The following is a 20,524-nucleotide window of genomic DNA, read 5'->3' as shown; positions in this document are numbered from 1 at the left end:
ACAGTTTTCCTCACGAAGTAACCAGACGCGATATTTCCTTTGGGACTCGTCTACACTTGTACTGCGAGTTGAATGTGAGAACACGCAAGGAACGCTGAGCTCAAGGATACTCACTCTTAGCATCTCTATGGAAATAATACACGCTTTCCGACAAGAGGTGCAACGATCAATAGGAGAAAGTTCTAATGCACGTTCCATTTCCCCAGCAACGTCGGTTACTGCATGGAGATGAAATGATAATGATGTTGCGAGAAGGAAGGACATACAATGATTGATCTCAATTGCGAGGCTGATCCTCGTCGTTTGCCAACGAGAGGTAGTTTCATCGAGGTGTTGCGAACAAGAACCGTAACCTAAACAGCATGCGGAAATTAGTACCGATCCCGCCGCAAAACGGAGACACAATACCATGAGGGAAAATATCCTCATCTAACAAGATAGAACGCAATGACTTGACACGAAAGTCTTGCAGCTGCAGAACACTGTGATACGCACTGATGCTGGGTATCGATTTGATCTCGTCTTGGGCGTACTCGGCTAACGGTTTCAGATACTGAGTAGCTTTAGAGGCAAGGTCGTTCAATTCCAGTGACAAAGCAAGACAATAAACTTGTAAGGGAGCAGTTGGGGCGTGGGCCAACAAATGTGCTTTCAGGGATTCCGCGATGGTTTCCGACAAGGCATACTTGTCCGCCAGCGAGAAGAGCGACGAAAGAACGGGAAAGGGGATGACTGTTGATGGGTCGTAAACGATTTTCGGCAGTAACCCGTCTACTGGGTCTGATGTATACAGGACAACTGGAAGCCGAGGAGGTTGGTGAACGAGAGAAAGAAGTGCTACAGTCAAGGTTGCGTTTTCGTGGAGATCCAGAATATTCTCGTTATCGCCGTCGGAGTTGTCGACGCAACAGAACATATCACCTATCATGACACTTCAGAGGATAACAGTCGGGAAAGGTCAACATAACGCACGGAAGACATCGGAATTCGAAGACAACACATTCTTCTTCGCAGGAAACACCTGGTTATCCGAAACTGCGCGAACCAAGAAATCAGGTTCTGGGCAGGTATAGGAGGAAGAAAACATGTGGGCAGTCGGTATGAGGAGATTTATGGGTCATAATTGGCTAAATAACGGCGCTGGCATTGACATGGACACGACATCTGTTGGGGGTAATTAGGACAAGACTGGACATACAACATTGTTTTCATGCAAACAACCCTTTATACCATTGTACATATCATTGAAGCACGTCGTTAAAGAGTAGATGAAAAAAGGAAGAAAAAGACAGAATAGCGGTGAAGGCAAGAAAGGCGAAGATGCGAGCAAAGGAAGGATCATAGTGGTATCATCAAAAGAAGGTAAAAAAAGGGAATCTAACAACCGATAATCCCAGTGAAGGTTCCTACAAGATAATACACCCTTTACTACGTTTCGACTTCGTTGGACCGCTTGTAGGACCAGAGTCTATGTTTTTAGTTTGTCGAAGGGCACGAACAAGGTTCGTGAATAATCGTTCCACATTTTGTGCTGTCTTCGCAGAGGTCTCAATAAACTCGCAGCCAAAATGCCGAGCGAGAGCGGCGCCTTCCTCCTTCGAGACTTCGCGTTCATACGTCTTATCACATTTGTTCCCCACCAGCATAAAAATCGGATCGCCTCTTTTCACTCTCCGCATCGACTGACGGAATATTTCCAGTCGATCAAAAGTTGAACGTGATGCAATCGAATACACCAAAATAAAGCCTTGGCCCTCACTGCGGGAAGAAGGTAATTTGGCTGGCTGAAGTACAGAGTCAAATGGAAACTTACCGGACCCACTGATCTCGCAACGTGGCGTATTCCTCTTCATAACATAAAAAACATGAGCGAGTTTGAACTGGAAAACAAGGTGTGGTCTGCTCACCCTGGCCGGCAGTATCAATCACCTCCACGAAACACATTCGGTTGTCCACTATAAGCTGCTTACGATAGGCATCCTCTATCGTTGGGTCATACGTCTGTAATGACATTTCAATAAACCCTTGACATGTCATTTAACTGTCAATACATACCTCTGTGGGCACAACGAGGGTCGTATTTATTTTCGTCAGAGGATTGTACGTGAGCCGAGACACATGGCGCTCTTACCGACAAAACAGTTGAGAGTAAACTAAAAGAGATGAGTATGAAGCTGAGAATCAGTGGGTTTCGACACACACCTGCACAGCGAGGGCTGTTTTACCAACGCCACCGTCACCTAGGACAGCTACTCTCCAGTTATCCATTTCTGGAGAGCGGTATGATCAAGGGGTTCTCAACGGAAGTAGAAAAAGGAAGATACCTCAGAAAGGAAGAAGACGAATTTGTAAAGAGGGAATCGAGGAGCGAAGATGGAGAATGAATAGGAAGAGGGAATGAAACGATGGAGAAAGGGCAGTAGGATAGGAGAGTTGAGCAAGCTCTTTGGACGGGCTGGGGAGATACAGGGAGAGAAAATGTTGAAGACGATAATCGTATAAGTTCGTAGTTCGTAGATGGGTCGTAAAAAGGCGGGCAGGGTGGACGAGATGGCGGAGAGCCTGAAGTTGTGTGACTTGAGGTGGTTCGCGAGCAGGCAGACCAAGTCACCCTGCCAGGCTCCCATAATCGGCCGTTCCACTTTCCCACGACACCGCCTAGCATGCCCTGCTGCCGCGCCTTTTGGAACAGCTGCCATAGCTGCCAATGCTGCCATCTTCATCTACACCGTCCTGAGTAATTGTGGCCAGTGCACTGTGGGCGAAACCCTGTGAAAGGCACCCTACATTCAGGATCCTTTGCGGAAACGATGCTTCTCCTGGAACTGCACTTGGGCCTGAGACTCCGTTAATTAAATTTCCGTCATTGTTATTGCCGTCCTGTCGATGAACCAACAAGGTTTAACAGCATATGGTCCACTGCCCGTTTTGTCCCGTCGGTGCCCAGCTCTGCAGACAACGTGCGTTCTCAACCTTGGGTTGTTTCTTCTATTTTCGAATACTACCTTAAAAGCCCGTCGGAACTTTTCAGCGTTTCTCGAGACATCATTCAAGCTAGTCCTGCCCAGCTGGATAGCAAAGAATGGAGATAACGCTTTGCGGCCCTCCATTTCTGGAGGCTATCAGGTTCCGGGACCCGTCGAACATACATTAGGACAGTTGTAGAGAGCTTGCTTATTCTGCATTCAGCCCAAGCTGGATATCAAAGAATGCAGAGCTGTAGTGGCCTCCATTTCTGGTTCCGGACCCGTCAAGCGTGCAGTTGTAGAGAGAACTTACTTAATGCACTTTTGCCACAGGGCACTCTACCTCTTCCACGCGAATGATGGGCGTGGATTGAATTTATGACAGCAGTCAAACATGTTTTAGGTAAGAAAACCACAATGAAGCCGGCGGAATACTAAAATTTTGAAGATCGCAAGATTATAGTACAAGTAGTCTACGTACAACAATAGCTCCCAATTAACGTCCACAAGACATTCTACAAATTCGAAATATGATATGCACCATTTATGCATACGGAAAGCGATCATGAGGAGAACAACAGGGATGATGAGGAATGATGGACGTGCGAGTGATGAAGGTAGAGACCTGCTGTTCTCCATCCCGTTCAGTCCTGGCGGCTAAACTCCGCTTGACTAAGGTCAAGTACAAATGTGGTACGAAAGTTGGCGGGAGGTTCTATGATCTTTACGGGTTTCTTCTCTGAACCAGTTTTTTGCGTTGGACGCAGGACGCCGGCAACGGAAGGGAATGGCCGGAGAGCTTGTGACGAAGGGAATGAAGAGTTTCGTTTTGGGACCACTCGTTTGGTAGCCATACCATTGGACGCGTTGGCGAGTGGAGAGGAAACGTTTGGTCGAGAGATTGTCAAAGAGGCTGGGTAGAGACACGTCAAATTCAAGAAGGACGAATGAGGAAAGCGTAACTCAGAAACATACACATCTTCAAAGACTCAAAACTGGGATGAGCACGCTTCACGGTTGGGTTGGAGTGTCCCAGCGTACGGGAAAGGGTGGTGGTAAACGAAGGTTTGAAACCTGGGTATAGTGTGTTGAGGAAACAAATCTGTAATTTTATAGCCCCCAATGCGTTTCATTCATCCCCAAAGAAAGTGTGACAGTAGATGACAGCCTGTGACTGCGCGTATTTAAATTTGTTTCCGTGTCACCAAACTATACATATAAGTATAATCGAACCTATACTTATTATAATCGACCTACGCAAAGACAAGAAGTGCGCCTCCCATCAGTTCTATTCATTTTGTTTCAAATGCAGAAAGACGCTTAGACAGTAGCGCTGACGTGTGATAACCTTCACTGCTTATGAAGGAGATTGCGTCAAGAAAATAGTTTGTGCGATTTCGGAAGTGGGTAAGTACAGTTAGAGAAATAAAGTAGATGACAACGTAGCGCCATACGTGATGGAAGGGCACCGTGAGAGTCCGTGATGGAATGATGAGTAGATGCGAAGGTAGAAAAAGCAGTATCGAATGTTCTGGTCTATGGGAGGTGTCGATGTGCGATGGTGTGAGAATGAATACAAGCCGAGGACAATCACAAGCGTTTGAACGCTTCCAGTTGACAAGGCCAAGCAGGGTAATGTACAAAATGTTGAGGGAGTGGGAGTGTCAGCGCAGGAATTGGGCACGGGAGACGATTGTCGATAAAACCAAACGTCTAACGCCGCATTCGTACGTGGTCTTTCGGATTATTGGAGTTCCGAAATGATTTCCGCTTCGCTTCCGCCTCCTTTCGCCAGTCACAGTTGAATAGATCCGGGAATTGTCTGGGAAGGGTGAAATCCTAAAATAGAATTAAAAGAGGTTGTCGGACAACGTTGCATCGAGGGTGTGCTGCAATTGGACAGTCTAGGAGTAGAGTAGCAGGGGGAAGGACCTCGGTGTGGTCGATCATTGGACATCGACGAGCAGGTTGCGCTCAAGAATGTATTTGCCTTCTTTGTACTTCTGAGATTCTTCGTAGGCCTTGTCCTGTACGTGTAGAACACATGCAGATCAGCATGCACCCAGTCAACATGCAAACTCGTACATATTTCCACCCCAACGTGGTGCCACATTTGCAGCAGTAGATATCTCGAACTGTATGATTGCCAGTAGTCATCGGACGATCGTTTGGTTCCCCTTCAATAACGTTGACACTGTAAAATGAAAATGCGAATTAATCGGAGACAAAGAAGGGACTTTCGGACGCCTACACGATGTCGAAGAGATATGCTCTGCCATGCTGGCCATTGAAAGCCTATGACCATATGATAATCAGAGAACTTCGGCGAACAAGAGAGAACATACCCTTGAAATCATTGAGTGGATAGTGGCGAGATGAGTCTTGCAAGTTGAGCAGCCGTAGATGCGCTCTCCTGCCAGGTAACGACGATAGCTCATGCCCATTGTGTACTGAATGAAAGAGTGAGTGTGGCGACAAAAACGTAAGGTCAGTATGCTGGTGGTGGTGTGGAAACAGCACGCTCGTGAGACTAGACGGTATTCCAGTGCGCTCCTTAGCGTCAGACCCATCTTATAGGAGACAAACCCGGCAATTACCAAACGGAGCTTGTGACTCGGACGAGCGGGCCTGGCCGGTGTCACTCTGAAGCTGTTATATACTACGCTATAGCTATACTCAACATCACATCGCAGTACACTATCCTGTCTCCCTGATGGAGCATAAGGCGCCACGAAAAAATCCCAGAGAACTGACTGGGGAAGAAAATAGCCACATCTTTGTCCATTAAACAAGGTTCCTTCATCCGGATCTGATGCACCCGCGACAAACCGCCCAAGAACAAGATAAGATATTTGATGGAGCGGAAAGAGATGGGGTATGATGGTGTCTGCAAGTTCCAGAAAGACGTCCTTCAACAGTTTCAGTGGGAAACAACCTTTTCGCTATGAAAGTCGGCTCCCTCAAACTGGAGACACTAAATATATCAATCCGATAAATGTTTGCGGTGCAGATAGAATACTACAGAGAATCATGACGCTTTGTCGCGGGATTGTCGTCGGTAGCGATCAGGAAACGAAGAAATAGCAGATGTTGACGTCGAGGTAATTACGGCGTGAAGATGTAGAACGTGATCGTGCATCAGCTGCAGCATCGTTTGTGTGACTCTGTGAGTTGCGCGTTACTCGTCTTGTTCCCGACCTCAAATGTTGAATATTCGAAAACGGCCAGCACCAGAACCAATAATACCCCTCAACGCCAGAAAACAGTCCCGGACGGCTATACTGAATAATATTGGGGAGAAACAGTCCCCATCCTCGAATCACGGTTTACTTTCACGGTGGAGCGGTTTTGCCAAAGACTTTGTTGAGTTGGGTCTAGATACTTTCAATTTCTTCCTACTGGGTGAAGGTGCGTAGAGATACCATCGTTCAACTTTACCTCTTTGTTCTAACTATTATCGCAGAAAAACAGAAACGCGGCAACATACCTTTCAGAAATTCACCTTCGAATCCTATAGTAATATCTTCCAGCCCAGAACCTTCCCAAACTGCACGCGAAGGGCCCATCAAGACACCACGAACCAACTCTTCTTCCACCCAAAGAAGGCATTCAGACACATTTACGTCTGAACTATCGGAAGGCCCCTTCACCGCACGATCTCTCTCATTCCCTTCTTCATCCACCCCCGGAAATATCTCGCCTGCGCTTATACCACCATCACCTTTTTCTTCAAGTAGAAAACGCAAACTAGGAGCTATGGGACCCCCTCCAGAACCCTCGAATCTCCACTCTTCACGCTTCTCCCTTGCACCGTCCGAGGCAACTGCCTCTGGTCGCTCTACACCACGATCTGCCGTCGAGCGTGAGCTGAAAACATTGGACGTATATCCTAAAAAGCATTTCCGTCACAGAGAACACATCCACGCTGCTCAGGTTCGACGTTTTCCTATACACGCGATGCGCAAACTCTCAATCACACCCGTAGCATAAACGTGATGTACAGGCTTCAAGGAAACTTGAAATGGAAGAAATGCAAAAGCAGTTGTTCAATTTCAACCAGAGGAGAGGTACTATCTTGGCTCACGTTCCTTAGTTACAAAAATTAAACTCTTTTGCAGGTTATCGCTCGAATTTCTCGACTTTCAAAGGTAAAATATTCCACCACCTGTCAGCAACTGTTCTTCATCACTATGCAGGTTTTCTCGATTACAAGAGTAAACTGGAGTCACTTAGTGAAAATAAGCGGGATATACTTTCTCGTGAGTCGACTTGATGATCCCTCTTAGGCGGCCGCCTGAATTTTTCTGAGCATCTTCATCTCTCGGAAATCTCCGCTCTCATTTTGCAGACGTGGAGGTTTCACGGCCCAGACGCCATTCGGACGCGGACACGAAAGTATGGGTGCTTTTATTATCGTTAGTTATCGCTCGCTAAATATCGCTCACAGGCGCAATGGCTAGAAAGGCAGCTGGAATTAGCTAGGCAAACATTATCTGGGTAACGCTCTCGCACATGTTTGCAAATTACATCCTAACTGGTTCTTTACGTAGACCCAAACCTCCAATTCCGTTTCATCCCTCACTGGAACAGCTTCGTATCCGAGAAAGGACGAAAGATGGCGAGATTGAGCAGAGGCTTCGTCCGAAACGTGCACCGCTTCCGAAATCTCTTAGTCCCGAAGATGAAGCGCAGGTCAACGCGTTCCTGAAGAAACGTGGTGCCATCTCCAAATATGCCAGGGAGCAAGTTTCCGACCAAGATATTGTGCGCCTACGCCCCGCTAGTTGGCTCAACGACGAGATCATCAATTTCTACGGCGCTATGATTCTGGGAAGATCTGAAAGTTACAAAGACGATAAAGAGAATAAAGGCTCGTCTGGCAAACCGCTGGATGCTTATTACTTCACTACATTTTTCTGGACAAAGCTGGAGAAGGAGGGGTATGAAAGGGGACGTTTAGCCAAGTGGACTAAGAAAGTACGTCGACAGTTTGACATCACATCACTAACCTCAACACGCGTCAGGTCGATATATTCTCTAAAGATATGATCCTTATTCCCGTTAACCACAATAATATGCATTGGACGGGAGCAGCGATCAACTTCAGAAGAAAGCGAATAGAGTCGTACGATAGTATGAATACCATGGATCGATCGAGGGTTTTCAAAGTATGTTTACCTTTTCTCGTACCTGCAAAGTGGTTAACACCAGACACAACAGCACCTCCGAACATATTTAGATTCAGAGCACCGAAACAAAAAGAAGACTCCTTTCGATTTTTCCGAGTGGAATGATTATACTTCTGAGGTTGGATATCTTCAATATACTGGTTAAAAAACGTCATGTAATGACGGGCATTCTAGGACACACCTCAGCAGGAGAATGGGTACGATTGCGGGGTTTTCACTTGCCAGTTTCTCGAATCCCTTTCTCGTGGAGAAGAGACATTCAACTTTACCCAGAGTGATGTACCCTATCTTCGCCGGCGAATGATATGGGAGATAGGGAACGCCAAATTAAAAGACGTCCCATAGCAGACCTTTTGTATTCCTCTTCTCGTGTACCTTAATGTATCCATAATTTTTGGGACGATCTAGAATGTATGACCATTCCTGAGCCAGATATTATTGAAGAAGGATCCGTTTAATGGAAGCACGCATGTCACCGTCGAAACCACCAGGTGGTCATGAAAAACCAGAACACAATGATCAGGAAGACAATATACCACAACCAACGGCAGCCTTGACGGGCAGCCATGTTGTTCATACGTCGAAATGTTCCTTGTAGAATACCCGACGTTTCCGCGAAAGCATCGTTCTGGCCACGGTGGTAAACCCCAAGTTCAACAATTGCTTAAACTACACGACGCACCATTTGACTGAGCTGCACTGCAGACTCCCGTACTTCATTCCCAATTCCGATACTCAGCTAACAAGTAAAAAACAATCCAGCTGCTGACGAGGAAGTAGACGCGGTGCCGCTGCAACGACCCGCACACTCACATCCTTCAACATCTTCACTTTGGCACTTATGCCCTCTAGTGCTTCATCATTTTGACCCTCTAAATCCTCTGCATAGCGTTGTCCAGATGGCTCACCCCAAGGTGAGGAACGTCCCGAAGATGGTGGAGTACCGAGAAGGGAAGAACGATCGCGAAGGTGGGGAGTTACTCGTAAACTTTGAGGACAAGAAATACAAAAGCTCTTGAGTCAATTGTGTAAGAAAGAGAACAACAACGCACCGTGAAGACATGACCAAGCAAAGTTTTTTCAGTCTAAGAACTTCATTGTCGTAGGAAATATGGCCACGTGTTGACGTATTGCCTTTGGGCCGACACGGTCCCCAATAAAATTGGTAAAAACTGTCTCAGAACATATAATAATTATGCCTATTATGGTCAATGACCACCATAAAGAATCATGATAGACCATTCTACTTGGTAAACGCTACTAGCGCTTACATACATTGATTAGATTTAAGGTGACACTCAAAACAAGAAGGGCTGCAAAGCAATGCGGATCTCTATGAATACAAATGGCACTTGAGGGCAGATCGTATAGACAATAAAGTACACCCGGATCCACAGATGTATGAACTCGAACACAAAAGAAAGGGTGAAAGTCAAGAATTGAAGAGCTGATTAGGCGGGGATGAAGTAAGATGCGCTGCAAAGAGAGGAAGTTTGGGAACGAATAGAATGTTATAGTGATCGATGTCCATGTCTCTGCCTATGTACAGCCCCGGCTGAAATTATCGATACATTTTGTCATGTTTGAATGAAAAAGATCGCATTCAGTCGATGCTCATGCGATTGGGATTCATGCTTGCGGGTAAGCCATTCATTGGCCTCGAATCGAATCGCTGATGCTCCTTCTTGCGAGCGACTAACGGATGGATCAGCAAAGTCGAAAAAAAGGGCACAAATGAAACATACGGGCTGTTTTCAAACCTCGCCCAAACTTTCTCATCACGAGGACCGAGAAGATGAAAGTAGCGAAAAGGAGGAGGATGGCGATGACAGCTAAAGCAATGTTACAAACACTTCCGGAAATAAGAACTAAAGATCAAGTCTTACAGAATACTGTTAAAGTCTTCCAGATAGGTAGAAACTGTGGCTGATCTTTGAACATCAGGACCTTGATGAGCTATTGGATAAGAGATCATCAGCATGCGGATATGCAGTAGCGAAGGGCACAGTGAGCAACCTTGTAGAGGAAGTATATCATAGCACCAACACAACCGGACAAGAAGGTGGCCATCATCCACTTGTGTTCATATCGAGCCGCTAAATGTCCTTCCGCCAATAAGATGACGGACAAAGGTAGTGCAGCACAGGTCACGTAGAACTCCCAATCATCCCTGTTGAGGACCAGCCATATAAACTGAACCGAAAATCCCACCCAGAAGAAGACATCGAACTTGACGAGGCATTCATAGATCTGGTAGTTGGCGTACATCCTCTTGATTCTCCTGTCAGCACCCAGGAACTTGTAAACCTTCCAACCAAACTCGTCGTATATCTTCCATCCTAAGGCTATGTATGCCAGCTCCGAGACCGCTATTACGATGGGAATGATTGTCGTCAACACATTGATTGGAATGTTTGTTATTCCTTGTTTCGCGATGACGGCTTCACGGACTTCAGATATTTGGATAATGGCATAGACAAGAAAAAGAGCGTTAAATATTCTGAAAATTGTCGTCAGTAGAGTGGACGCCAAACGATTAGTCAATCATACGCAAGGGAGATAAATTGTAGTGTGTTCCGCTCGCGAACGGCGTCAACCGCCATCGCGAATTGAAATACGCTGAAGGAAAGCTATTTAGAATGTATGAGATCGAGTGTAGAGAAAACCTACTGCGCCAACACGAAGATACCAAGGTAAACCGGCATTCTTTTCTCATCTCCTCCCCCTTCTCTGACACGGACAATTAACTCACCCTCTATTGCAAGATCTATTGTTGTTTCAATGAGAACGGTTAAAAGGTACAGCCTACACGCCATTGATTCAGGTAGTATCTGGGTAGGTGGTTTAGCACAGCCGACTTGAAGAGAGAAGAGAGGCCCACTCTTCGCCAGAACGACCGATTATCGGCAGGCTTAGGCCATGATGCAGGAGGATAACCAACGGTGTTCAGATCTTGCGAGCTCGCACTGGTGTTTTTGGTGAATAATGGAGGTTTCGAAGCTAGGGGTTGTGAAGGGGCTGGTTGGTGTTCATCTGAACCGAAATTCATGGGTTGGACTGTGTATGTTTGATGACGAGGATGTGTAGCATATGGTTGGCTGTATTCGCCAATGAGATCGTCGAAAGGTGGCTTGAAGTCCTCATCGTCGTGATTATACTGAGGTGAGGAATTGGGATGTGGATATGAAGGCTCGCTGCGGTATAGCGGAGGCATTGAGGGGGAAAAATAAAGACTGGCACAGGAAAAGAGCGAGATAATCGACCTGCGAAATGAGAGGCTGATGACCGTAAAGAAGGTTCAAAGTTAGTCGTCGGTCGTCGTGGTTAACGTTCAAAGTCACCAGGCCACTGTTCGGCACGATTCTGGACGGAGGTGCAGTACATCCGATACCGGCCGATTATTCCGAGAAAGGAAGGCAAACATGTTCCCAGAATGGTACAGCTCCGATAACAATATATAAATAATCTGCTTAGTGGTATCCTAGCAAGTGAAATCCGAAAGAAAAGCAGTGACAAAGTCAGGAAAGTAATATAATACAAAGGTATTGTAAAGAAATCGCCTCAAAATTCTGTCCAGTCTTCCGCCGTATAAATCATCACCACTCTTCCTCGTCCCCACTGTTGGCCCTTCCAGCCCCCAAATCCAAACTTTCCATATCCCCTAAATGAAGTTCATGCTCAGGCCGTAAGCATAAGCTACCTGGACTCCCTGTTGTCACCGAGAAATTTGAGATTGAAAGTATGCTGGTATCGCGAGTGTGTTTGTCATTTTTGGCGGACCATGGAATAGACCGAAAACGGGACCCGGAAGCATCCGATTCGGACTGCGAGAAGTATCCAGCGACATCAGGACTCGCTGCCAACTTCTCTTCATTGAGCATTGTCATGTTTGCGGGTGGTGCAGGGAAAACGGATGATGAGGCAGTACTGAACCGCCTAATTTTTGCAGGCGTGGACGCTAAGGTGAAAAAAGGATCAAGGTGATTGTCTTCCAATTTGAATGAGTCCTTGGTCGCGGTGGGAGGTGGAGATGGACTTGGCGGAGTAGCTGCCCTCACTATTTGATGAAGACTTCCTGTAGCTGTTCCGGCATGCCTACCGAGACTCCCTTTGTTGGCAAGAAATGCTTTAGTCCTTCGACGGGTATCCTGCTCCATGGCTGTCCTCGTCCCCGCGTCCCTGTCTCTCACAACATAGTCCGCCACAAACCGCTTCAGTCTCTCATTATCTTCCTTTACTCGGGTCAGTTCTCTCCTCAGTCCATCGCATACATCCTCCAACCTCTCCACTTCCTGTAATCGCTCCCTCAACTCCTCATTCTCCTCTCTAACCACCCTCGTAGTTCTCTGTGAATCTGCCAAGGCGCTCAGAAGGGCACTAGTTTCAAGTGCATGCTTATCTTTCATTGCTACGATGGTGCTCTCTTCTTTCTCCCTCTCCCTCTCCCTCTCCCTCTCCCACTCTCTACCGTTCGAGATACCTGAAACTGACGTAGGAGCCGTAGATACCGATCTCGGGGGCCATTCCCGTTCCCCGCGGGACGAAGAAATAGTAAATGTAGGGCTCTCCATCCCCACAATAGATGTGCCAGAAAGATAACTACCGCTGCCTCGTCTATGCCCTTCAGCTCTAGATTGTGCTCTGGAAGTCGTGCTGCGTAAGGACCCGTAACGTCGTGTCTGCCCTACCCCAGGAGGAGGAGAGGGACGAAAAGAAGAATCTTCCCCGTCTTGGTCGTGACCCAATAACCCTGCGGCCCGGAACGCCTTGGCTGTACGTGGACCTAGCCATTCTGTCATCGGGCGACCACTTGGACGAATATCGTCGGTCTGTCTTGCGCTGAGGCTGCTGGAAGGTCTGGCCCCAAAGCGAGGAGTGACAGACGATCCAGCTCCACTACGTGGACCTGGATAACGCCCCAGCGACGAGAACAGATGGTGGCCTTCAACGCTCATACTCCGTTTCCTTTGTCGTCGCAACTCCAGCGTGGATGGATGTGCAGAACTTGTAGTGATGCGAGGAGAGGGTTCCAGATCGAGCGACCCTCTTCCGAAGATAATTTCGCCATGCTCATTTGCACAAGGATGTTCTGCAAGTCGAGTTTGGTGGTAAGGACGCCTAGGTGAGATCGCAGGGGAATCTAGCGATCCTCTTTCTGGATACTCCGCGTCAAGATTTCTAGTAGAAAGCTGAGAAGAGGGTGAGGATGAACAACGTAGCCCTAGATTGCGGTGTTTGTGTCCGCGCAAAGGAGGACTCGAGTCAATCTCTGAGTTCACATCCACGATTAAAGATGTCGATGCTGAAGGATTATGGGGGGAGGTGATACGAGACATCGTCGACAAAGATGGTGGAGGGTACGCCGCGGACGAAACGGCGGATGGGATATCCGGAGTAGATGGAGTGGGGATAAGAGTAGGCAAGGTGGCAGAAGGAGGGGACTGGAGATTAGTAGTAGTAGAACCTGAAGAAGACGGAGGAATTGGAGCTTCAGAAGGTGAGGTAGGCTGATGTCCAATGCCTTTATGCTCCCGCAAATGGTTACGGTTTTGAGCCTGATTCCGAGACTGATCGTCCTTAACACCAATATCAAACGAAGATGACTTGAACGCATCCGCGACCACGGTGGAGGAGGAGGAGGGAGAGGAAATCTGGTGAGACCTGAGTCTCGGAAGCGATGATTGGCGTTGTGGGTGTTGTGATAGATCCTGGACGACGTGGGATGTAGCGGGCAAGGGGGTATAGGTAGATCGCACTGGCTTTGGTAAGACGATAGTGTCGTTTTCATTGTCAATCTGCCCTGGCACCGGGCCTGGTGGTATCTTATGCGGACTTAACAAGGCGGCTAGAGCTGGATCGACTGTTTCCAAGTTGACTATTAAGCTTCCCCCCACAGAAGGTTCAGGTTCGTCGTCTAGAGGTAAGGATTCATCTGCGTCAACATCGACCACTCTTGCATTGACGTCTTTCAACCAGTCAGTCGCAAACTGTGAGGTGATCTGGGATGTCGAAAATTCCAGCTCGAGGTGGGAATCATCATTGACGTCGTGGTCATGATGAAACGAAGGTAAGAAAGGCGAAGGCGAGGGAGAGTGAGAAGGAAATCTGGAAGGAGGTGACGAGAGAGTAGAATTGGGGGCAGATGGCAGATGTTTGGATATTCCAGACGTGTCAGCCTCAACTATAGTAGATAAGTCCATTGGTTTAGGTGAGGGAGGTGTGACCGGGAGTGGCTTCGAATCAATTGGAAGGGCTTCAGAATTGAGCTGTTGAATCTGTAAAACTTGCCACATTGAAGTGTCAATAAATGAACAGCAGATAACTGTGAATGAGTCCTACCTCTATGATCGTTGTTCATCATTATCCTTCTTGATTCCTCCTCCGTTGATATATCGAATGTCGTCAATGACAAACTTTTCCTTACAGGCGTGGGGGTCACTTCAATACTGGTCGAGCTCGGATGTTCGATTGCGATGACCGGCATCGCACTCGACAACGACAACTTCCTTTCCCGTTCGTGAACTCTGCCTTTTTCCCTCGAAAGATTCATTGACCTCCTCACGGAGCCGAAGTTCGAGAACGGGTTCTTAGTCGGCGGTGTACCAGCATTGGGAATAGCTGATAATGAGAAAGGTGTGGCCTGCTTATTGGGTGCGAAGGGTAGAAGAGAGCGCAGAGTTTTTAATGTTGGTTTAGATCCTCCTCCAACACCGATGGATGAGTTTGAAGTTGAAACTGGGCTTGTTAGGCTCCTCGAAGTTGACGGTACAGGTATCCGCGTCGCTCCCTGAGACGATTGGGGGAAAAGAGAAAGAGAATTTGCCATGACACAATTGTAAGAGACTCAGCCTGGCATCATACGAACCTAACGGCGCCTTGAGCGAAGGTTTGAGGAAATCTCTTGCCCAATGGCAATGCCGGCAGACAGAGGTTGTGTGGTCATGTGATCTCTCTCTAGTTGAGGTTCGCTGCGAACAAGCTGCTAAGTTTCTCTTTTTTTTTTTGGGAAAAATATGCACCGCACACGGGTCTGATTGCTCGCGTCGAATCTCAGTAGCGATAGATAAAAGTATTTTATCGCTATGTAACGGTACAGGGGTGAGTGGAAGGAATTCACGATTCATCCGAGACCATTGCCATGAAACTTAGCCCAATACTTTCCCAACGTTGCACGATTTGAAAGCCTGAAGCGCCTGAAGTTGCAGGATGAGTCGGGACCGGTGGGTGAATGGTTTTGGCGTGAACAAAGATTGGTACAGCTTTGGCAACAATGAATTTCGCAGACAGCACTAAACACAGCGGGCATAAGTCATGAGTTGTGAATGGGGGAGAGAATTGAGAAGTACCTGGCGCGTGGCTATATCCTCTACGACTAGTAGTGGTGAATCATCCTCCCTATCCGACATATCTTACTGGGGGTGAAAAAAGCGCGTCATAAAAGCATCGATTTCTGTCATTGAATTGAATACATGGGTATTGAAGTGTCTTCTCTGTTGATTTCCGAGGTTTGAAAACAGGTGGAATAACAAGGTGTCGAAGTTCTAGATCTTTTTGCACTCGCGTTCAAGGGAATTGTAATCATCATGAGTATTTACTACCGAGCGTCAACAAGTTCTCTTCATAGAAGTCGCAATGTCCCTGTAATCCTGTTCACCAAGCGAACCGGTCCTGACAACCTTTCAGCGGCCTCTCGAATGTTTATCTCTTGAAAGCGACTCACCTAATATTCCCAGCACCGTTCGAGAACCCGCGGCAATTTGAGTCCTCCCGCTATCATTGCGCATGAGCATGGTCCGGAATAGGCATCAGGTCACTCACGCATCCTGGATCGACCGGGCACAGAGGTTCAAACTTTGAGCTTGAGCTTGCAGTGTTAGCAGTTCTTCCTCGTTTGAACAACGCAGCGCGATCTTGAGCTGTCTGAAGGTCCCGTCAGTACATTACATATACGAAATGGGTTGCATACCCGCTGCTTTCCCAACGCCTCAGAACCTCCAGTGAAGGACAATGAGCTTTCCGTCAACAATTTGACAACAGATGACGCACTGTGGTATTTGAAGAGAGCAAAGTCTTGTAGCATGCGAGCGTTGCATGCCTAGTCGTTATTGATAAGAACCAGAATGCAAAGAACGTATATCTACGTGGCTTACGAGCATCTAGTAGCAGAAATCTTAAGTGTGTTCCGAACAGGAAAGAAGAGCACAACACACTGGGCAGCCATTTTCCCGGTAGACATCCCCAAGTCAGTTCTAACCACTAACACCTGACAAAGTTTGCGTGAGCAATATTAGATTGAAATGTAAAGGTGAGTTTCATACTAGTTTGTACTCGTCCTCTGGTAAGAGTTCTACTGTAGAGAGGTTTTGGTCTCCATCCAAGCTAGATGTCTCGCTGTCAGAATCCCTGCCGTGTGTTTGTGTGTCATTTCCCTTGATTTCTTGCTCAGGTCTTGTCTGGTTGAGCGGTTTGGACTTCGAGCCAGCTATGTATCCCAGAGACAGAGCGACTGCGATTACCGCCGTGTAGAATGGTGCTAAAAGAGGAAACATTCAAAAGAAGAAGAAAAAAACTTGGCAAACCGTGAACAGGCCTCACCTACCTTCGTCCAAATGGCGCAACATCTTTGTGCAAGAGGTGAAGTTTTTCCTGCCTCATGTCCCGTTGTCACCCATTGTTCACCATGTTCGACAACGCAAGCTTCGATTTCTCAAGTACAAGTTACGTATTGAAGAAAACCTCTCAAAAGTGCCAGTACATTACACCAGAACTAACTTCCTTCCAACCGTGACCGGTAGTACATCGCCAATGCAAACTATGGATCCCATGTATCCGGATTACTCAGTCGAGAACTAGCTTCTCGTCTCTCCTTCTCCAGGCAGACCTCCATCATATTCAAAAAACCTTTCCCTTGAGTTTCCAGCTTTGTAAGGAACCGCTCGCCTTGGTATTTCATTTGGAATTTGTAGCCAGCTATAAATTTGCGCAAATTCTTTAACAGGTGCGTCATACGCACGTTATAGGTTACTTTAGTTACTTTACTGACTGAGCGTTGTTCGGCCTCCAATAGATATTCCTCCTCATCTTCTGTTGCATTTCCTTCATCGGCTTCATCCACTTCACCAGCAATCCGCTCATCCTTGACTCGTTCACATGGAGACTCAGTCCAATGGGATCAAGGAAGGATGGGACCATATGGGTGATGTCCGGTTACGTGTCATTTCAAGAAAGAACTCAGGCGTCCTGCTCTGATCGTTGGCCGTTGGAAATGGGAGGATTTTCAGGTTCAGTTGGAGGATGGGGAGCTTGGTGAGAAGATGTGGTGCGCCCGGCATGCTCTCAATCTTGTTTACGTTTTATCTGTCTGTCAAGGTCGCTGGCACAAGTCTTGAAGCTGTCGTCACGTACTTCTGCCTTGCACCTCTTCGTTGAGCACAGGCCGCGATTTGGGGGCCATAGTTGTTGGATCCGACATCGGGGTGGTAGTTGAAGATAGGATGCAGGTAGTGGCATTGATAACGACTACAATAGGTACATAGAATAATGGATGATCATGAGTCGTAGTACAAGCCACAATGGAACGGGGAAGGCAAGAGGAAGGCCACCGGGACTACCGTAAAGTCGCACGTTCAAGTGATGTAATTGTCCGGGGGGCTGGGGAGACGTAGCCCAGTCGAACTGGACTCACCTCATAGATTAGATTAGATTTATGACGGTCAATCATATCTTGTTCACCAACATTCTTTCATCACGTGTTGCAGTTTACTTTGCCGATCCAGCCAATTTCGAAAACAGGGCAGGATGTCATCCGTGCATTAAGTCCTGGTAATGAACATTGAACGTTGAACAATCGCCATGGCTTACAGCTGAATGCGAAATTTGTAGAAGGGGCGGCGTCGACAGAGGGAGACGACGGGGGGAAAGAAGGAAAGGCTCCTATATTCGTACGGATCTGGTACTAAATAAGGGAATACGAAATATGAAATAAGTCTACCTCGGGATGGACGGCGGCCGATCCTCAACAAAATTGTAGCGCAATTATTCGACCCCGCCTTTATTTATTTGTTCTTTGTAAACAAAATCCAAATTTGGTAACTGAGGTAATTGCCCGAATCTCACGTGAAGGTTGAAACATTGACCCACCGCCGTCTCTTTCCACTCAACGTCCAGTGCAGATGCAGGCTGTCACTTCTAAGGCTAAAAAACTGTGAGTATCTACCTAAAGCTCTCTGAAAGCTGTCTACAAGTCCTTTTTGATTCAATATTGATGGAGTGGGATGGAGTACTGGCGTCGGGAAATTACCTCACCGTTACCAGATTTGGATATTAATACAACAACAAACAAACAAACAAAGACGGGGTCGATTGGTTCATAATTGCGCTACAATTTCGCATTCAGCTGTAACCGCGGACCTTCAAGCTCGCTCTCATCGAGTTCACTGAATACATCAACCTCCTGACAAAGAGTGTGCGCATGAGTGCTGTCTGGAACGATACCAGTGAGATCTATTGAGTGTATTCACTGACAGAACCTGTGGCTGATATCTACTAAAATGAGTTTTTTCATCTCACTTGGAGGCGTTGGCACACCAGAAAAGCGAAAAATTATTTCGAGCTTAATTGACTACTGAAGGTAGCTAAATCGGGATGTAGATACACTCAAATGAAATATGATTTGATATCCAGTCAATCAAATCCCAGATTTGAGGCGAGGCACGAGCCTCCAATCAACGGATAAGATAGCGATTAGAATAAGCGCCTCTTTTTAGCTGTACAGGCGTCCACACCTGTAGTCACGCCTGTACAACAGGATAGCGCGCCAAGTTCCCACTTATGCGCTCATCTCTCATCGCTTCCTCCAGCTCTTTTTGCTCTCCCTCCCTCCATCCCCATCATTCTCCTTCCTCTTAGCGCTGGGTATCACAGGAGCCGTCCAAAAACCCCCTTTTCGGCTTTGTGTTCCCGAGCGCTCAGGCTGCATCTCCTTTCGTTTGGGTTTCCTTTTTCCCTTTCTCTCTCCTTTCGCGTTCGAGACGTGAAGTATTGCCCTCTCTATGTCGGATCTGATGACGGTCAGATGATAAATAAGGCAAGAGAATTCTACCGTATATTGAGTTACTCCGGCCTATTTATACTACAATACTTTCGGGCTACCAAGTCCATTTAACAGTGCCCTGTGGAAACCGTAAGACACAAATACAAGAGAAAAATACTAGACTACAGTGGCTGTAAATACATGCAGTCCAAAGGAAGTAAATAAGAGTCCGAAAATGTAAGAGCACTGGTCCGGCTCCAAAGCACAGTCGGCTCGGCGAGAATGATGTAAGTGTCCGAGAATCAGAGAGAAACATACAAGTACAAATGCCCGGATAACACTACCCCCTCGTTAAGGGAATTGCTCCGGCAAGTCCAAATATCGTACAAATAAATAAATCAAACGGTAAAGTCCGAATCAAAGAACCGAGTTCCGAGTTTAATCCGTGAGAACTGGCTACACAGTTGCACGCCGCTTGTCAACGATGTTTTTATTTTCTTTTCCACTCTCGCCCTCTACCTCGACGATGGTCAGCGTCTTTTCGCCGTAGATCAGCAGAGGCGTACCACAATGGAGCTTCTGGCCCCGAACCATTGTAACGTCGCAGGCGCTCGCCATTCACCAAGTTCTTCAAGATATATCCGTTACTTGTCATTAATTGATAAGTGTTTCGAGCCGTAACATCGCGAATAATGAATGGACCATCCCAACGAGGATGAAGTTTTGAGGTGCGTTGATCATTTCTTCATTTGACTAAGTCGCCGACTGTTAATCCTTGTTCAACATAGCCTTCTTCTCGCTTTCGGACCATTTCCTCAAGTATTTCCTGAGCCCTTTGGTTAGCGGCGAGACGATGTTTTTCGAGGTTTTGAACGTACTCGAGACGTCGTCTTCGTAACATTTCAATCTCCGGATCTGTAGGAGGAAGGCGAATGCTGTCATAAACAGGCTGGGAAGGAAGAATAGGTTCACGGCCAAAGAGCATGAATGAAGAAGAACAATTGTAGTTTCGGTTAACCCGAGCTCGATGTGCAAGTAATGCATCAGGTACGTACTGGTCCCATTTCTCCTGACTCTCCGGCGCTGTATACTTCGCTAACATCTGTATCAGCGTATCGTTAAATTTTTCGAGGCGACCATTAGTCTGAGGATGGTACGGACTGGTATGTCTGTGTTCAATACCCATTCGCTGTAAAAAATTCTGAACCTTGTATGACAGGAATTCTTCTCCGTTGTCCGTGAGGATTGACTTAGGTTTCCCATAGTTGCTGATGGTACGTGCCAACATATCGACTACGGCTTCGGCTGAGCGACGGGGGAGTGACTCCGCTTGTACG

At 47.0% G+C, this 20,524-nt stretch overlaps 9 protein-coding genes across 11 annotated transcripts; 1 reads left to right on the top strand and 8 right to left on the bottom strand.

The window, feature by feature from the left end:
* Window positions 1-10: 10 nt before the first annotated feature.
* Window positions 11-1,087, bottom strand: E1B28_001330 (uncharacterized protein; the record flags this gene model as incomplete). Its single annotated transcript, XM_043147248.1, has 6 exons — window positions 11-61; window positions 115-218; window positions 267-353; window positions 409-429; window positions 496-921; window positions 973-1,087. 6 exons carry the CDS (start codon window positions 1,085-1,087, stop codon window positions 11-13), a joined length of 804 nt encoding a protein of 267 aa, XP_043015953.1.
* A 319-nt stretch (window positions 1,088-1,406) lies between these two features.
* On the bottom strand, window positions 1,407-2,013 carry E1B28_001329 (uncharacterized protein; the record flags this gene model as incomplete). The annotated part of the gene is made up of 3 exons (XM_043147247.1): window positions 1,407-1,758; window positions 1,814-1,847; window positions 1,908-2,013. The coding sequence occupies 3 exons, from the start codon at window positions 2,011-2,013 to the stop codon at window positions 1,407-1,409; spliced, it is 492 nt and encodes a 163-aa protein (XP_043015952.1).
* A 1,375-nt stretch (window positions 2,014-3,388) lies between these two features.
* E1B28_001328 (uncharacterized protein) lies at window positions 3,389-4,166 on the bottom strand. Its single transcript, XM_043147246.1, has 2 exons — window positions 3,942-4,166; window positions 3,389-3,879 (listed from the first exon to the last, which is right to left on the bottom strand). The coding sequence occupies exons 1-2, from the start codon at window positions 3,943-3,945 to the stop codon at window positions 3,611-3,613; spliced, it is 273 nt and encodes a 90-aa protein (XP_043015951.1). The 5' UTR covers window positions 3,946-4,166; the 3' UTR covers window positions 3,389-3,610.
* A 2-nt stretch (window positions 4,167-4,168) lies between these two features.
* On the bottom strand, window positions 4,169-5,504 carry E1B28_001327 (uncharacterized protein). 2 transcript variants are annotated; one of them, XM_043147244.1, is made up of 4 exons: window positions 5,312-5,504; window positions 5,218-5,261; window positions 5,052-5,160; window positions 4,169-4,993 (listed from the first exon to the last, which is right to left on the bottom strand). In XM_043147244.1, exons 1-4 carry the CDS (start codon window positions 5,408-5,410, stop codon window positions 4,913-4,915), a joined length of 333 nt encoding a protein of 110 aa, XP_043015949.1. In that variant the 5' UTR covers window positions 5,411-5,504; the 3' UTR covers window positions 4,169-4,912. The 2 variants fall into 2 exon arrangements, with proteins under 2 accessions (XP_043015949.1, XP_043015950.1); XM_043147245.1 differs by having other exon boundaries at window positions 4,169-5,160.
* Window positions 5,505-6,142: 638 nt separating this feature from the next.
* Window positions 6,143-8,526, top strand: E1B28_001326 (uncharacterized protein). Its single transcript, XM_043147243.1, has 11 exons — window positions 6,143-6,374; window positions 6,430-6,899; window positions 6,952-7,033; window positions 7,085-7,114; window positions 7,163-7,225; window positions 7,276-7,361; window positions 7,414-7,463; window positions 7,517-7,943; window positions 7,991-8,134; window positions 8,187-8,273; window positions 8,330-8,526. Exons 1-11 carry the CDS (start codon window positions 6,170-6,172, stop codon window positions 8,498-8,500), a joined length of 1,815 nt encoding a protein of 604 aa, XP_043015948.1. The 5' UTR covers window positions 6,143-6,169; the 3' UTR covers window positions 8,501-8,526.
* Window positions 8,248-9,274, bottom strand: E1B28_001325 (uncharacterized protein). Its single transcript, XM_043147242.1, has 5 exons — window positions 9,208-9,274; window positions 8,969-9,143; window positions 8,838-8,894; window positions 8,337-8,783; window positions 8,248-8,282 (listed from the first exon to the last, which is right to left on the bottom strand). The coding sequence occupies exons 1-4, from the start codon at window positions 9,216-9,218 to the stop codon at window positions 8,628-8,630; spliced, it is 399 nt and encodes a 132-aa protein (XP_043015947.1). The 5' UTR covers window positions 9,219-9,274; the 3' UTR covers window positions 8,248-8,282; window positions 8,337-8,627.
* Window positions 9,275-9,352: 78 nt separating this feature from the next.
* Window positions 9,353-11,494, bottom strand: E1B28_001324 (uncharacterized protein). Its single transcript, XM_043147241.1, has 7 exons — window positions 11,037-11,494; window positions 10,826-10,986; window positions 10,706-10,774; window positions 10,172-10,655; window positions 10,042-10,111; window positions 9,901-9,987; window positions 9,353-9,850 (listed from the first exon to the last, which is right to left on the bottom strand). Exons 1-7 carry the CDS (start codon window positions 11,367-11,369, stop codon window positions 9,759-9,761), a joined length of 1,296 nt encoding a protein of 431 aa, XP_043015946.1. The 5' UTR covers window positions 11,370-11,494; the 3' UTR covers window positions 9,353-9,758.
* A 66-nt stretch (window positions 11,495-11,560) lies between these two features.
* On the bottom strand, window positions 11,561-15,092 carry E1B28_001323 (uncharacterized protein). 2 transcript variants are annotated; one of them, XM_043147240.1, is made up of 3 exons: window positions 15,021-15,092; window positions 14,495-14,942; window positions 11,563-14,438 (listed from the first exon to the last, which is right to left on the bottom strand). In XM_043147240.1, exons 2-3 carry the CDS (start codon window positions 14,703-14,705, stop codon window positions 11,752-11,754), a joined length of 2,898 nt encoding a protein of 965 aa, XP_043015945.1. In that variant the 5' UTR covers window positions 14,706-14,942; window positions 15,021-15,092; the 3' UTR covers window positions 11,563-11,751. The 2 variants fall into 2 exon arrangements, with proteins under 2 accessions (XP_043015944.1, XP_043015945.1); XM_043147239.1 differs by having other exon boundaries at window positions 11,561-14,438; window positions 14,495-15,092.
* A 555-nt stretch (window positions 15,093-15,647) lies between these two features.
* E1B28_001322 (uncharacterized protein) lies at window positions 15,648-16,950 on the bottom strand. The gene is made up of 9 exons (XM_043147238.1): window positions 16,755-16,950; window positions 16,474-16,688; window positions 16,366-16,418; window positions 16,306-16,311; window positions 16,202-16,250; window positions 16,122-16,147; window positions 15,974-16,075; window positions 15,876-15,925; window positions 15,648-15,823 (listed from the first exon to the last, which is right to left on the bottom strand). The coding sequence occupies exons 1-9, from the start codon at window positions 16,774-16,776 to the stop codon at window positions 15,774-15,776; spliced, it is 573 nt and encodes a 190-aa protein (XP_043015943.1). The 5' UTR covers window positions 16,777-16,950; the 3' UTR covers window positions 15,648-15,773.
* Between the last annotated feature and the right edge of the window lie 3,574 nt (window positions 16,951-20,524).

Source organism: Marasmius oreades, chromosome 1 (assembly GCF_018924745.1).
Source record: "Marasmius oreades isolate 03SP1 chromosome 1, whole genome shotgun sequence".
In the NCBI taxonomy this organism is placed as follows: domain Eukaryota; kingdom Fungi; phylum Basidiomycota; class Agaricomycetes; order Agaricales; family Marasmiaceae; genus Marasmius; species Marasmius oreades.
The sequence above is the reverse complement of the archived record's forward strand: the minus strand, read 5'-3'. Positions and strand labels throughout refer to the sequence as shown.

Coding starts and splice junctions, on each gene's coding strand:
- E1B28_001327 (XM_043147245.1), bottom strand. CDS start 5,410: ATGGGCATGAGCTATCGTCGTTACCTGGCAGGAGAGCGCATCTACGGC. Junction 5,262..5,311: donor TCCACTCAATGATTTCAAGG/GTATGTTCTCTC, acceptor ATATGGTCATAG/GCTTTCAATGGCCAGCATGG. Junction 5,161..5,217: donor GCATATCTCTTCGACATCGT/GTAGGCGTCCGA, acceptor TTCATTTTACAG/TGTCAACGTTATTGAAGGGG.
- E1B28_001326 (XM_043147243.1), top strand. CDS start 6,170: ATGTTGAATATTCGAAAACGGCCAGCACCAGAACCAATAATACCCCTC. Junction 6,900..6,951: donor AACACATCCACGCTGCTCAG/GTTCGACGTTTT, acceptor TCACACCCGTAG/CATAAACGTGATGTACAGGC. Junction 8,274..8,329: donor GGAATGATTATACTTCTGAG/GTTGGATATCTT, acceptor CGGGCATTCTAG/GACACACCTCAGCAGGAGAA.
- E1B28_001325 (XM_043147242.1), bottom strand. Junction 8,895..8,968: donor AAGTGAAGATGTTGAAGGAT/GTGAGTGTGCGG, acceptor TTTACTTGTTAG/CTGAGTATCGGAATTGGGAA. Junction 8,784..8,837: donor CAGTGCAGCTCAGTCAAATG/GTGCGTCGTGTA, acceptor CACCGTGGCCAG/AACGATGCTTTCGCGGAAAC.
- E1B28_001324 (XM_043147241.1), bottom strand. CDS start 11,369: ATGCCTCCGCTATACCGCAGCGAGCCTTCATATCCACATCCCAATTCC. Junction 10,775..10,825: donor GGTATCTTCGTGTTGGCGCA/GTAGGTTTTCTC, acceptor GCTTTCCTTCAG/CGTATTTCAATTCGCGATGG. Junction 9,851..9,900: donor GCGAGGTTTGAAAACAGCCC/GTATGTTTCATT, acceptor TCCATCCGTTAG/TCGCTCGCAAGAAGGAGCAT.
- E1B28_001323 (XM_043147239.1), bottom strand. CDS start 14,981: ATGGCAAATTCTCTTTCTCTTTTCCCCCAATCGTCTCAGGGAGCGACG. Junction 14,439..14,494: donor GATGAACAACGATCATAGAG/GTAGGACTCATT, acceptor CAATGTGGCAAG/TTTTACAGATTCAACAGCTC.
- E1B28_001322 (XM_043147238.1), bottom strand. CDS start 16,776: ATGTTGCGCCATTTGGACGAAG. Junction 16,689..16,754: donor GTTGCGCCATTTGGACGAAG/GTAGGTGAGGCC, acceptor TTCCTCTTTTAG/CACCATTCTACACGGCGGTA. Junction 16,076..16,121: donor AGGCGTTGGGAAAGCAGCGG/GTATGCAACCCA, acceptor CGGGACCTTCAG/ACAGCTCAAGATCGCGCTGC.